General features: G+C 35.4%; 1 protein-coding gene across 4 annotated transcripts in view; it reads left to right on the top strand.

The window, feature by feature from the left end:
* The window catches only part of DPY19L4 (dpy-19 like 4), a 60,250-nt gene that overhangs the window by 14,728 nt on the left and 31,891 nt on the right, over window positions 1-13,631 (top strand). For 2 of the 4 annotated variants that reach the window (XM_072603495.1, XM_072603494.1), the window contains exons 2-6: window positions 6,228-6,347; window positions 8,441-8,565; window positions 10,205-10,295; window positions 11,362-11,483; window positions 11,589-11,734. In XM_072603495.1, coding sequence (XP_072459596.1) covers window positions 6,228-6,347; window positions 8,441-8,565; window positions 10,205-10,295; window positions 11,362-11,483; window positions 11,589-11,734 — 604 coding nt within the window. Of the gene's footprint in view, window positions 1-4,154; window positions 4,773-6,227; window positions 6,348-8,440; window positions 8,566-10,204; window positions 10,296-11,361; window positions 11,484-11,588; window positions 11,735-13,631 lie in introns of all 4 variants that reach the window. The other 2 variants (XM_072603496.1, XM_072603497.1) reach the window with 2 other exon arrangements.

The raw sequence follows: 13,631 nt of genomic DNA, 5'->3' as shown, positions 1-13,631 counted from the left end.
TGACAATTTTACCTCCAAAACCTGTTTGATAGCCATACCCTTCTTTCCATTTCCACTGCCACCCCAGGAAACCAGCAGGAAGTAAGAGTAGTAAATCAGAAAATGGACTCATAGTTCAGTCTGGTTTCCAAATCAGACTCTGACATTTGTTAGATATAATCATTTGTTAGATATAATAACTTTTCTGAACCTCAGTTACTTCAACTGTAAAAGTAAGATAATAGCTACACTGTTTACATCTGTGGGTATTGTTAAGATACATCTCCTGGACAGACTTATATGAACTGATGCTGAGTGAAAGGAGCAGAACCAGGAGAATATTGTACACGGTAACATCCACAACGTGCAAGGAATTTTTCTGGTAGACTTAGCTCTTCACAGCAGCGCAAGGACCTAAAACATACCCAATGGACTCTTGAGGCAAAATGCCATCCACATCCAGAGAAAGAACTATGGAATTGGATCACAGAATATGAAGCAGAATATTTTTTCTTGTGTTGTTTTGTTTTGTTTTTTTCTCATGTTTTCCCTCATTTTAATTCTTCAATGCAACATGACTAATGTGAGAATGTGTTTAATAAGAATGTATGTGTAAAACCCATATAAGGTTGCATGCTGTCTCAGGGAGAGAGGGGGAGAAAATCTAAGACTTACGAAAGTGATTGTAGAAAACTGAAAACAAATTAAAAAAAAACTGTGAATTGGCTGTGGAAAGCAATTTGGAACTATGCCCCCAAGTTTATGAAGCTATGCATTCTTGTGACCCAGAAATACCACTACCAAGTTTATATTCTAAAGAGATCAAAGAGGAAAAGGACCTATACATACAGAAATATTTATAGCGGCTCTTTTTGGGATGAAAAAGAACTGGAAACTGAAAGGATGCCCATCAGTTGGTGAATGTGATGGAAAGCTATTGTCCTATAAGAAATTATGATGGAGATTATTTCAGAGAAACCAAAGACTTGGGTGAAGTGAACAGAATCAAGACAACAATTTGTACAGTAACAACGTTGTAAAGACATACACTTTTGAAATATTTAAGAACGGTGATCAGTGCAATGTTCTACCACTATTCCAGAGGACTCATGATGACACATACTACCAGTATCCAGACAGAAAGGAGATTTGGTCAGAGTGCAGATTAAGGCATTTTCTTGTTGTTATTCATGGCCAATGGGGGAATTTATTTTGCTTGACTATTTGTTACAAGGGCTTTGAATTTATTTTTCACTGGGAAGAGTAGGACATGGGAAATTTTTGTTAAATTTTAATTTTAAAAATTCAAAATAAAAACAGATCTTATCAGGGATGGTGTCTAGTACCTTCATCATTTTGGTCCCCCTTCTCCGTGCACCATAGTTTGTCAATGTTGTTCCTTGAAGTTGACATTATATTTAAATATTATTTGTACCAAATGTAGTATAATCAGAATTGAGTCCATAGAAATTGTTGCATCTGTTTTTATGGATTCTTCCTAGGGGAGTGAGGAGACAGAGGTAAGGAGGTAGAGCATTTTCAGGGGTGGGGAACAGCTAGTGAAAAGACATGGAGTTAGAAGATGGTGTGTTATATGGGATGAGCGATAAGTAATCAAATCAACAAGCACATATTAAGTGCCTCCTCTTTGCCAACGTCTGGAGATACAAAGAAAGGCAAAAGCAGTACCCCCTCTAAAGGAGCTTGCACTTCAATGTGTGAAACAACATGCAAACAGCTGTCTACAAAGTATGTAAAGGATAAACTGTAAAATAAAATAAGCAAATAGAGAGCAAAAGCACTCTCTTCTCTAGGTTTTCATGACATTGCTTTCTCCTCCTGTCTGACTGTTCTTTCTCAGTCTCCTTTACGATATCTTCTTCAAGGTCATGCCCACTAACCATGAATATCCCCCCAGACACATCTTTGAGTCCTCTTCTCTTTTCCCTTTATACTATTTGACTTATTGATATCAGCTCCCATAATTTCAATGATCAACTCTGTGCATATGATTCATATATTTATTTGTCTAGCTTAAATCTCTCTCCTGACCTTCAGTCTCATATCTCCAATTACCTATTGAGTAACATCTTCAATTAGATATGTTGCAAAATTGAACTCCTTCCCCTCAAAAATTCCTTTTTTTTGGAACTTTGCTATTACATTTGAGGGTACCACCATCCTCACACTTCCCAGGCTCTCAACCTACACAAATTCCTCATCTCACTTCCCATATCCAATCATTTGCCAAGTGCTATCACTTTCTACCTTTGTAATGTATCTTATACATGCCCCCCTTTTCTTCTCTTATACTGTCACACCCTGGTCCAGACCCTTAATATCTCATTTTTGCACTATTGCCGTGGCCTTCTGGTTGATCTCCCTACCTGAAGTCTCCTTTTGCTCTAATTCATCCTCTACTCTGCTGTGAAATTCATCTACCTCAAATGATGGTCCCTTCTAAACTTTTTCAGTACTCTTACTCTTTATACTACCCCAACCTCACCCCTCCTTACCCTTCACACATACACACAGATATATACATGCTCTCTGATCTAGCAACATTGGCTTTCTTGGCTGTTTCTAGCATTAAACCCATCATCTCTCTATTCTGGGCATTTTCATTCTCTGGCCCCTGTGCCTGGAACTCTTCCCTCTTCATATCTCCTCCTCCTCCCAGATCCTTTGTCTTCTTTCAGTTCTAAGCTAAAATCCCCACATTTTTATGATGCCTTTCCCAATAATCCTTAGTGCTAGTGACTTTTAACTTATTATCTTCAACTTATATTTTATCTTTTTTGCACATAGTAAGTGCTTAATAAATGCTTGTTGAATGAGGAGAACCAAAAGACATCAAGAAAGCTTTCTTGTAGAAGGTGAGATATTAGCTGTGACTTAAAGGAAGCCAGGAGTCAGTAATCGTATACAGAGTGGGAGATGGAGTGTTTTGTGAAAGGGATAACACGTAGGTCAGCATCCCTAGATTGTAGGATATGTGGAAAGGAATAAGATAGAATGAGAGAGGAAAGGTAGTAAGGGCTTTAAAGCCAAACAGAATTTTTTGTTTTATTCTGGAGGTGAAAAGAAGCTTGTTGAATAGGGAGGTGACATGGCAAATGTGTGGTTGTTGTTCATTCTTCATTTTTTAACAGGACCAATGACATCATGATGTTGGGGTCAGGGTACAGTTACATTCAACTGTAGCTGATCAGTCCAATACAGGTTCAGAAGACTTTACCACAGGTTGGACACAGCAGTCCATTTAAACATTTGGGTTGGAGGTGTCACTGGATTTATGCAGCTCACATTTCCTTTGTTCTACTGTGATTCAGCTTTGCTAATAGAGTACAGCATCTTCTTTGATGTGAGTATGCTATGATGGATGGTCCTGTGCCAGCATCTCCCATGTCTCACAATCAGTACTAAAGGTCTTCAAAATGACCTTGAGAGTGCCCTTGTACTACTTCTTCTGACCACTACGTGAGAGCTTTCCTTGTGTGAATTTTCTGTAAAATTATCTTTTACATTAGCACACAGTTGGCATTCAGGTTTCGTGGCCAGCCCATCGGAGTTGGGTTCTCTGAAGTAGAGTATAAATGCTTGGCATTTCAGCTGAAGAGGGGAACCTCAGTGTGTGGTACCTTATCTTGTCAGGTTATCTTCAGACTCTTCTAATACAATTCAAGTGGAAGCAGTTCACTTTGCTGGCATGTTGTTCATGGACTATCCAGGTTTCACAGGCACACAACAGTGAAGTCAGCCCATTGGCACTGTAGACCTTTAGTTTGGTATGTAGCCTATTACCTCTTCTGTCTTACATTTTCCTTTGGAGCCTCCTAAACACTGAGCTACCTCTGGTAATATGTGCGTCAACCCTATTATCTGTGCGGATATCTCTGGATAGTATATTGTCCAGGTAAGTGAACTTATCCACAGCATTCAAAATTTCTCCATTTACTGTAACCAATGGTTCCATGTGTGCCTAGTGCGGTACAGGCTAATAGAGGACCTCTTTTTCCTTGGGTTTGATTGTCAGGCCAAAATTAGCCCAAGTAGCAGAGAAGCAATTCATACTCTGTTGCATTTCAGCCTCAGAGACTGTATTGAATGAATAATCATCTGCAAACAAAAAAATCATGCACCAACTCTCCCTCCATTTTGTTCTTGACTTGTAGCCTTTTCAAGTTAAGTCGTTTACCATCTGTGTGGTAGCTGATCTTGATGCTGTTTTCATCCTTGTTGAAGGCATCTGACAACATCCTGGGAAATATCATGCTAAAAAAAGCATGGGAGCAAGCACACAACCCTACTTCACTCCATTGATAACTGGGAAATCACAAGAGCAGTGTCCTTCATCCAGAACTCATGCAAGCATGCCTTCATGAAATTGATGTACAATACTGATGAACTTCTACAGGGAACCAGATTTTGTCATGATCTTCCACATGCCCTCACGACTGACAGTATCAGAGACTTTGGGCAATAAATGTTGTATGTAGACCTTTGTTCTGCTCCTGGCATTCCTCTTGTTATTGTTGGGAGCAAGTACCATATCGACCATTCCTTGGCCCTTTCCGAAGCTGCACCCAGGAGTTCATATTTGAACCTGGATGTTATAGGGACTCACTAGCATTTACTGAGCAAGGGGAGGGTGACTGACATCGTCAGACCTTTGCTTCAGGAAGATCGTTTTAACAGCTGAGTGTTTGGTGGACTTGAATTGGAAGAGAACTGAGGCAGGGGAAAACGGATTAATTTGTTCAAAGATGTTTACTTGGCACCAGTGCTAGCAGGTGTGGAAGGAGATACAAAAAAGTACCATTTTTACTTTTTTGTGAAATAATTCATAGATTGTATTCTAATAGAGGACTTATACAATACTGATAAATATAATACATAATAATATGCAAGTATATTATATATGCAAAAAGAAAGGGATGGTGTCCTAGAGTGATTACCAACTTCTGGAATCAGAATAGTTTACCTAAATGGGCTTCAGAAGTGGCATTAATTTTTTTTTTTGATTATTTTGTTTTCAGTTTTCTACAATCAATTCCATATATTTTAGATTTTTTTCCCTTCCCACACCCTTTTTTTCCCCTCCCTCCCCCCTCCCTCTCCAAGATGGCATGCAATCTTATATAGGTTCTATACATACATTCTTATTAAATACATTTTTACCTTAGTAATGTTGCATAGAAGAATTGAAATGAATAGGAGAAACTGTAAAACAAAATAAAACGTAACACAAGAGAAAATGGTCTGTTTCATTCTGCAATCCAATTCCATAGTTCTTTCTCTGGATGTGGACGTGTTTTGCCTCAAGAGTCCATTGGGAATCTTTTAGGTCCTTTTACCAGAAAAATTCCTCACATACTGTGGTTGTTGCTGTGTACAAAGTTCTCCTGGTTCTGCTCCTTTCACTCAGCATCAGTTCATATAAGGCCTTCCAGGAGAGGTGGCATTTCTTGGCATTTGCCAAGAAAACCCCAATTGGATCACAGAAAATCAGACATGAATGAAATGATTAAACAAGGAATAAGGAATTCACTAAGTAAAGAGGGGCAGGCGGGACATTCCAGGTCTAGGGAATAATGATGAGAAAGACCTAGAAGGAGGAATATTTGGTAGATAGCATCAAATTGTGGAAAACCTTGAATGAGAAGGAAAATAATTTGAATTTTATTCACTAGGAAGTATGGAACCATTGGAAAATTTTTATTAGAAGCATGAGATAGATTTATGGAAAACCAGTGTAATAGAAGGGTTAGATTTAAACTGGGAGGACCTGAGTTCAAATTTGGCCTATTTGTGTGATTTTGGGCAAGTTATGCAACATCGCAGCCCCAGTTTCTTTATCTGTAAAATGAGATTCTCTTAAAGTTCCTTCAGACTCTTAAGTCTATGATCCTTTGAGAGTACTCTAACCACACTGTAAAAGGTAGTTTTAAGGAGAGAAAAAGAGACAGGAAGACCTCCTGGGGAGACTGTTTTAGTCCAGGTGGGTGGTAATGATAGTTGTATATGGGTAGTAACAGTGGGAATAGAAAGGAAGGAATAGTGGGAGAGATAATGGTAGAATACTAAGAATATTTTCTCAGTATCAGAGATAATGGTAGAATACTAAGAATATTTTCTCAGTATCAGAAATATATCTGTACATTTCTCCTTCTACAATTTGCTTACCTAATGATTTAGGATAATTGTTCACCACATATAATGTTAAAATAACTTTCTTGAATATTAAGGATCAACACCAGAATTACGTGAGAGAAAGAAGTCAAGCTGTCTTGAAAATGAGCAAACAGCTTTACAAGCTCTGCCAGAGAAAACCAGAGATATTCCAACTATGAGGAGGTCTCCCAAATGTAAGTCATGTTGGTTTCAGAGTTCTCTCTCATTTTTTTCCTGTAACTATAATATCCTTAAACTTCCCTTTTCTTTTTTCTCCTGATCCTCACATATCTATTTTGTTCACTGCTTAAATGCATAATTGTTGGAACTTTTTTCATCGTTATCAATTTTTTTCTGTTCCCATCATTTCCATTTCAATTGACATAGGAAAAAAAAAGTCATCAACTTGACTTTGGGACCCAAAGGGATAAAAATCAATCTCCCCTATAGAGGGTAACTTTGCCTTGTTTTTAAACCCCTTGTGCCCCTAGTATCATTGTTTCTTCATCTGTTTTCTTCATCTTCATGCGAAGTAACTGGCATGTTTGAGAGATTAGGCAATGGATATGACTCAGACTGGTCAGCTCCATCATGTGAGCTCAGGGCATATATTGATTATCCTAAGGGTTTTGAGCATTGTAGATCTTAGATTTTAAAAGTACTTTATTTGATTTAAATATACTTTGGGATATTGCAAAGAAAAAGCTGAATAATTTAAAATACACAATGTTTCAGTGATGCTTGTTTAGCCTGCTGTGCAGAATTAATATGTTTTCTATGGGAAAGTGTGTTTCAAGTCTCATATACCAGACTTGCAAGTTGGTTAATAGATCATTTGTAAATTCAGAATTGCCTCTGCAGTGCTTTATTTTTTTCTAGTTAACAGAATGATGAATCTTATAGCTAAACTTTGTGGTTAATTTTCTTTTTTACAAATGAAGATACTATGACATGTAGAAATTATGTGATCGTGATTAGTCCTGGATTGCATGGTGTATGTCAGTATTGTCACTGAAATCAGAAGTAAGCTGCTTTATTTTCATCCTACATTTTAAACTTGAATATTCCTAAGAAGCTAAAAATTTCAGTACTTAGTACTGAAAATTCTGTGCTAAAAATTATGAAGTAAACTGAAAATTTTAATTAGTATGTTTTTTTCAGTTAGTACTTTTAAAAATCAGAGAATATTTTGGGGTTTTTATATATATATATATATATATATATATATATACGCACATACACTGATTTTTTTCCTACACACACACATACAGTAAAAAATCTCAAACAAAATGTTTAGTAAGCCAACATTCAGATACAGAAATTGATTCTTGATGCTTCTGATATGTTCTGGTGGGAAATTTTTTAGCCCCTAGTATTGGATTAAACTGATAATGCCAATGAAGAATGAATAATTATCCAAATTAATATTTTACATTCAGGTTACTTAAAAGACCTGTGTCAAAGTCTTTCTAATTTTGAAATATTTCTTATTTTTCTTTCCTCACATTATCTTAGATTAACAAGCATAATCATTAAAAGCAGTAATGTAGTGTTAGCTAAGTACTTGCAAATTGTAATTCAAAGTACTTTTCAAATTGTAATTCAAGGCTGTTAACCTATGGCTTGTTAGATAATAGCTTTTCTCACATATTTTGAGTATAAACATCGCTTTAGTATATGGTTTTTTAACCTATTTTTGTACTGTGGACTCTTTTAACATTCTGGTGAAGCCTGTGGATCCCTTCTCAGATAATGTTTTTAAATGCATAAAATTATGTAGAATTATATGGGAAACCAGTTCTATTTTTAAAAAAATATTCATAGACCCTAGGTTAGGAACTCCAGATCTTTTGGAACATTTCAGCTAAATGATATAGTTGAAAACCTTTATAGTGCTTTGCAAGTAATAATAGCCCTTAAATCAACCTGGAAGCAGGTAGATAGTAATTCTGATTTTACAAGTTAGGAAGATTTAAAAGTAAAATGGTTCTTCATATGTTTCAGTAACATACATGAGCTTTGTTTTTCTATTATTTCTTGTTATTGCTTAGTAGTACATTTGTGTGTGTGAAGTCCTGTTGTAAAGGCATTTTCTCATTTTCACAAAGTAGCTGGAGTCACATTGAAGGTGTTCTACATTTAACTTTGATATTAAATAAAAGGAAATATTGTGATGAAATAGGAACTTTGATTTGTTCTCTTAAGGTATTTAGTACATAGATATATATATATATATATATATATATATATATATATATGCATGATTGCTTTTGCTGTCCTTTTTCAGATGTGTTATTTCAGCGTTTTGCAAAGCTTTTCTTGGGCTGTCTTGCAGCAGTTACTAGTGGTATGATGTATGCGTTGTATTTGTCAACATACCATGAACGGAGATTCTGGTTTTCCAGCAGACAGGTAAAGTAGAATTTTGAGGATACCTGAGTATTTTGTGTTGTCAAGAAATGTATTTTATATTGAGCTAGACATATGGAATATAGTTTATCTGTAAACTTAAGATTTGCACTACTTATAATTGTGGCCAGTTCAGAAAATGTATTATTTGGCATACCTGTAGAAATATCTTGGAGAATAATTCAGTGTAATATATAAATTTATGAAATGTTCAATGGCTTTTTTCCTCTGGCCTTGAACTGTAACCTCTCTGTGATGGGTAGTGTTCCATTATGAAACTAATTCACCTTAATATGACAGATGTCACCAGTTATTAAAATACTAGTACTAAAGTTACTTCATAATTATTTCTTGTTAATGTTTCAATATTAATCTTAATTTCCAGTACTTAGGATGTTTGTAATGATCTGATTTTCAGTTGCCTATTCCCCTATTCCCCCAGGAAAAAAAAGGTAAGAGTGATAAACCACATCATTTTTAAGATGTTTTGTTGTGTTAGCATAGGTAAGCTTCATCTCTGGTAAAAATGGAGTATATTGACTAACCGTGGAATCCTTAGTAACTATGAGATGTTTATCGTGGGGTTTTTTGTGTAAATGATTCTGTTTTGGTACTTAACTTTACAATTATAGTTAGATTTCTAGTTAGCAGAACAATCCTATGAATGAAGTTTGTCATTCACTGATATAAGCGGACATAGTTCACAGTATTATCCCTGGCCATCTGCTTTAGTTTTACTTTAGCCTAGGTGGTGGTGTTGTTTTGACAAATTCTGAGTGATGGAAATGGTCCTCTGTACTTTGACTTGGCAAAAGCTACTGGGGCATATTATATTTACTCACAAGCATTTCAGAATTTGCATCTTTGAGGTTGTAGGCATTTTAATTACAGAATTTAACTTTTGGAAATGTTTATTTTGTGAATGAGATTTAGGTCTTTATAAAAGCTTGATTCAAGGTCACACTGTTTATTCCCTCTTTAGGAGTTTCTAGATGCTTTTAATGAAGAAATCATTTTAACAGCTTCAGAATATTTTCTGCTTCTAGTGAATTTCCAAAAGTACTTTTTAGCATTTTTTTTTTTTGCCCAGTACTTGGCCTTGATTGGGAGCTTTTTGATACATTATTGGAGAAATAATAGAGCAGATATGACTATTGGGTTTATTCTGTTGTCTTTCATTTTGTAGAATTGAAACATGAATCATTTCCTATTATATCTATCCTTGATTTATACACTAATACTTCACTTTCCATGATCACTTGTTCCATTCTTATTCTTAAAACATTTCTTCTGATTTCTGTCCTAGACTTTTTCTGTTTTCTGAAAGGTGAATTATAAATTACGTCCATTCTCGATATTTTGTTTCATTAGGACATATTTATCAGATTATGAAAAAAGTCTTACCATCTCAACATGACTTAGTTTATATAGGAAAGTTTGAACATTTCTTTGAATAAAGGGATAAATAAATTGCAAATCAGAAATCTTATTTTCTATGGAATCTATGCTATAAATCTCAACTCATAACACAAAATTAGCCTGTTTGACAATATTTAGTCATTCTAAAAAATAAAGGGAAAAGGGAAATTGTGGAAGAAATTAAAGAAATGACCATTTTAATAATAATTTGATTTTCTTTTAGGAGCTTGAACGGGAAATCACATTTCAGGGTGACAGTGCCATTTATTACTCCTTTTATAAAGAAATGTTAAAGGCTCCTTCATTTGAAAGAGGTATGACACTCATGTTTACATGTTTAATCACTGAAAGGCTTCTGAAGCAAGCAAAAGTTATATTTTATAAGCAAGAGTACCTAAGGGGCTCTTATAGAAAAATTAGATTCTTTTAGGGTAATTCTTGATCTTTCTCTTTAATCAAAAGAATGAATAATATAGAGGAGAATATTACAATTTAGATTGCCTTCCCTGATTATGATGTAAAGCCTATGTTGAGAAGAGCTCCCAGGATCAAAATAAAACATTTTTCAAAGCTACTTTTTAAGCTTTTGAAAAACATCTTTAAATCTTTAAGGATAACTTGTCTCTCTTATTTTTTACATTAATGAATCTGTTTTTTACTGTGACATACCTCACTTTTTAAACTTTTTGATTGCTTTAGAAAACTCAGGTTCCACTGTAGAATATAGTCTATGTCATCAGCTGTATATTTACGTAAATATGTTTCAAAGGCTGAACAATTAAAAATATCTAAGGTGATATCAAGATTGGATTTATTGAAATAGACAAGAGATTGCAGTTGCTTCTTTGCTTTCTTTCTTTGAATGTACCATAGTTTTTCTTTCTTTGAATGTACCATAATTTCAAAGTAGAACTCAACTATCTCATCTTTACCTTATAATTTTTCTCTTTTCTTTCCTTCACTCTTTCATATACATCCTTCTCTTGATGGAACTTTTTTGTGAGGTGTCTTATTAGACTTTGAGTTACTCATTAAATTATGTGCTGTCACGAAAGAAAATAACTGAACAAATCAGGTTTTAGACATTAGAGGAAGATTCAGTAAAGGCAAAAGAGGTTGTGAAAACTTCACTAATATGCTATTATAATTAGTCATGTAAAAATTATATTTTCCTTTGGTGTGGATTCTTTTTCAGCAGTATTTATTGATAAAATGATCCATTTGAATTTTGACATTAACTTGTAGAGTTTTTTCCTGGATAATTTAAACACTTTTTTGCTAGCAATACTTTCTATGAGCCTGGCAGCCAAAAACCATATGATTTTACATGGTTGTAAAAGTCAAAATAAATAATCTAGAGAAGCATTTTTCTGTTTTTAGGTGTTTATGAGCTTACACACAACAACAAAACTGTATCACTGAAGACTATAAATGCAGTGCAGCAAATGACTTTGTATCCAGAACTGATTGCCAGCGTTCTGTATCAAGCAACTGGTAGTGAAGTATGCATTATTCCTGTAGCTTGCCAATATTTATATAATTCAAATGTTTTTTAGCATTACATTAGTTCAAATGCCATCCTAACATCACTCATTTCCCTATTTCAGGAGGTTATCGAGCCAGTATATTTCTACATTGGTATAGTTTTTGGATTGCAGGGAATTTATGTGACTGCATTGTTTGTTACAAGCTGGGTTATGAGTGGAACTTGGCTAGCAGGAATGCTTACTGTTGCATGGTTCATTATTAATAGGTAAGAAATAACTTTCTATTACTTATCAAAGGTCATGTGGGGTGTTTTTTGCCTCAATAGACATACTTATTTTTGAGACTCTATTTTTTCACTTATTATCAGAAATAGATATATATTTCTTTCTTCTTTCCCCTTTTATTTAAAACTGACAACCTATTGCTGAGAGGAACTAATTTCATCTAGTATTTGTTAAGCATCTTTGTACCAGGTACTATGGTAGGCACAAAGTAAAAAAAAATGAATTGGGAAGATGACAGCATGTGCACAGATAAGTAAATACAAAATTGATACCAAGTACATAAAGTAATTTTGAGGGGACTGGGGTGGGGTACATTAAACACAGGAACGTCAAGAATGCCTCATGCAGGAGGTAAAACTTAAGTTGAAGCCAAATGGAACTCGGAATTCCAAGGGATAGAAGTGAGGCTGGAGAGCATATGCCCACAGTCTGGGCATAAACACATAAGTAGGAGATGGAAATGGAGTGTGTGGGTATCAGAAAATAAGTCAGTTTGCTTGGACCACAGTATTTCAGGACAGGTAATGGGAAATAAGTCTGGAAAGGTATGTTGGAGCCAGATTGTGAAGGATTTTAAATGCTGTAGCCAGAAGAGTTTCTGTTTTATCCAAGAGACAGTAGAAAGCCTTTAAAGATTTTTGAGCAAGGGAATTGGTTACATGTTCAAAACTGTCCTTTTGGTGGCAGCTAGTTGGAGGATAGAGGAAGACCAATTACGAATTTATGGCAGTAATTCAGTTGAGAGATAACAAAAGGTAAACAACTAGGGTGGTTGTGTTGTGAATGAAATGAAGGGCGTGTATGTGAAGTATATTGTGGAGATAGAGTCTGTAAGATTTGGCAACTGTTTGGACATGGAAATACTTTCCTCCATATATTTTGCTATCCAGTAACATTGGGCTGTTCCTTGAATAAGACACTCCTTTTAGCTCTGTATTTTCACTAGCTGTACCCCATGCTTGAAATTCTGCATTTATCTTGGTTCTATGTAGTTGTTTGCATGTTGGCTCCCCCATTAGACTGTAAGCTCCTTGAAGTCAGAGACTTTTTTGCCTTTCTTTGAATCCCCATCACTTAGTACAATACAGTGCCTGTTATAATAGGTGCCCTTGCTTAAGAAGTGCTTACTGACTTGACTTGAGGGGTAGTGAGGAGAAAAGAGGCAACAATCACTCTGAATTTGCACATCTGTTTGACTAGAAGAATGATTAGGAAGAAGGGTGCTTATAGGTGAAAAATAATGAAATCAGTTTTGGGGAACTGAGTTTGAGATACCCATGGGACATCTAGTTAATGATGTACCTTAAACAGATAGACAGTGGACGTGGATCTCAGGAGAGATAGAAATGTTGGATATGTAAATGTAGGAGTCATCACCAAGATGATTGTTTAGCTCCTAGGAGTTGGTAGGTTATTGAGAGGAGAGACAGGGCATAGATGATCATATAGCAAAGGAAACTGAAGTTAGTCAGACAGGAGGAGAACTAGGAGAGCAATGCTAGGAATTACAAACGTTTTTTAATTTCAAGATAACCATCACAAATAAGAAACCACTAGTTGGCTATGGCTTCAGACAGATTGTTTGCTTCCAGGATTAAGAGGAATGTTTCAACATCAAACCAAGGAGTATAGGGAAGGGGACCTACTTAAAGGAGATCTGGTTTGAAAGAAATTACAGAATTTGCACTGGATGGAAGTATATTTGACTTTGAGAGATTGCCTTCTTATTGTTATGACAGTTAACTTACCCAAGTACATTCTGACCTTGGTTACTTTTGGAAGTGAGAGAAGGAGAAGGAGGGAAGAACTTTAAACCTTGCCTTATCAGGATCAATAAAAGAAATTAGGTGTGTTTCATCTGAAATAAGAGATTTATAG

The sequence above is a fragment of the Notamacropus eugenii genome, chromosome 4 (genome assembly GCF_028372415.1).
Source record: "Notamacropus eugenii isolate mMacEug1 chromosome 4, mMacEug1.pri_v2, whole genome shotgun sequence".
Taxonomy (NCBI): Eukaryota; Metazoa; Chordata; class Mammalia; order Diprotodontia; family Macropodidae; genus Notamacropus; species Notamacropus eugenii.
This window is presented reverse-complemented; position numbering and strand designations above follow the sequence as displayed.